This window comes from Blastocystis sp. subtype 4, assembly GCF_000743755.1.
Source record: "Blastocystis sp. subtype 4 strain WR1 chromosome Unknown seqid_0765, whole genome shotgun sequence".
Classification (NCBI taxonomy): domain Eukaryota; class Bigyra; order Opalinata; family Blastocystidae; genus Blastocystis; species Blastocystis sp. subtype 4.
The window spans coordinates 1-1,732 of NW_014568782.1; the positions used below are offsets into that span (position 1 = coordinate 1).

At 38.3% G+C, this 1,732-nt stretch overlaps 1 protein-coding gene across 1 annotated transcript; it reads left to right on the forward strand.

The window, feature by feature from the left end:
- Positions 1–453: 453 nt before the first annotated feature.
- JH06_5432 (calcium-binding protein) lies at positions 454–1,472 on the forward strand (the record flags this gene model as incomplete). Its single annotated transcript, XM_014669266.1, has 5 exons — positions 454–477; positions 509–616; positions 647–1,075; positions 1,106–1,352; positions 1,384–1,472. The coding sequence occupies 5 exons, from the start codon at positions 454–456 to the stop codon at positions 1,470–1,472; spliced, it is 897 nt and encodes a 298-aa protein (XP_014524752.1).
- Between the last annotated feature and the right edge of the window lie 260 nt (positions 1,473–1,732).

Below are 1,732 nucleotides of genomic sequence, written 5' to 3' on the forward strand. Positions count from 1 at the left end.
AGCAACGCAAGGAGCGTATTGCTGCTAAGAAGGCTGCTATGGCTGAAGAGGAATAAGGAAGTTGTGAAGATTGTGTTTGTTGGAAGGAATGCTGTTTTCCACAACCTGATTGTTAGGAACACTTGTTTGTAGATGTACGCACATTATGATGGATGTTACCTGTACTGAGTATCAATATCTAATTCATCCACATTCTTATTCCTTCATCGTTACTCTTGCGCCATTGCGACACCCCAATTTCGGCTCCCAATAATCCCATGGACATACTCTTCAAAGAAACGATGATAGAGAGTGTGAAGAGATTCTTTGGATTAGTTAAAACCCCTACTCAACTAGTTGACAGAATGCACTTCGAGTTTCGAGTGATGGACGGAGAAGAAACTACAGAAAAGCCAAGGAAAGTAATCTTTCTTGATTCCTATTAGCAAACAGATTCTTCGACGATTCACACAAATGCGTGACTACTTAATCGGAGCAGTGAGTATGGAACTCATTTTCTAATGAATAGTATTCCAAGACGCCGAACATTGCTAAATGCGAGGAGTTAGCAAATGCCACAATCGAAACTCATCTAACTCTTAAAGTTTTGCAACATTTCTCAAAACTCGATTTGGAAGTACAATTTTATTGGAAATATAATACTTAGGAACGTAAAATGTATGTAACAGTATTCAATATCCTCGTAACCAAAGATTATGTTCATTTCGCCACAGAGTACATGATGTCAGCAGAAGGAGCTCAAATTATTAAGCTTCTTTTAGATGGATATAGTGATAGTGCAATTGCCTTGAATTGCGGTATCATGTTGAGAGAATGTATCCAACAACGGTGTATTCACGAATATCTTCTCGATAACAGTGATCTAATTGAGCCTTTATTCACTGTCCATGCTTATTCACCAACCTTTGAGATTTCGAGTGATGCGTTTAGTACCATTCAAGCCCTAATGCGTCGAAACAAGCAACTCGTAAGCAAGAAGATGAATGCTAATGGACCTCTATATAGTCGGGTGTTTGGTTGGTATGATAGCATGATCAAAAGTGATGCATATGTAACCTGTCGAATGTCTCTCCAAGTAGGGTTATAAGAGTAGATGAACGTATAGCTGCTCAATGAATTTCTCCTTGACAAGGTAAATTTCGATATTATGATCGCCTATGTTGGAGATGTGAACCATCTAATTGGCATTATGAAAGTTTTACGCACTCCCCAAGCCACAATTCAATATGAAGCCTTCCATGTCTTCAAGGTGTTTGTAGCGAACCCTGATAAAACCGAAGATGTCACAGTGATTCTAAGGCAGAATTCTGAGAAGCTGATTGAGTATCTATCCCATTTCCTTCCTGAACGAGGTAGGCTGTATTTGTTGGTTGTGATAAATAGATAACGAACAACAATTTGTAGAAGAAAAGAAGCTTCTGATCTCGATGTTGAAGAAACTGTCATCAACTCCACCGGCACCAGCAGAATAAAATTAGAACTTTTGTGTACTGTTTGTTTCAAGGAAAAGCAAGCAACTAATAATATAATTAATACGTCCATTTATATGACATGGAAACAGAAATTAGGCCAATTATTACCAAAACTTGTGTGTGGAAAACCCTTGTGGTCAGAATTTGTTTGTTCTTTGAAGATGCTGGTTGGAAATATTACAAATAGATCTCATTCGTAGGAACTCTACACATACGAAGGTAATAACCGTGCAATGATGGCTCTCATTGCTGCTCAGTAC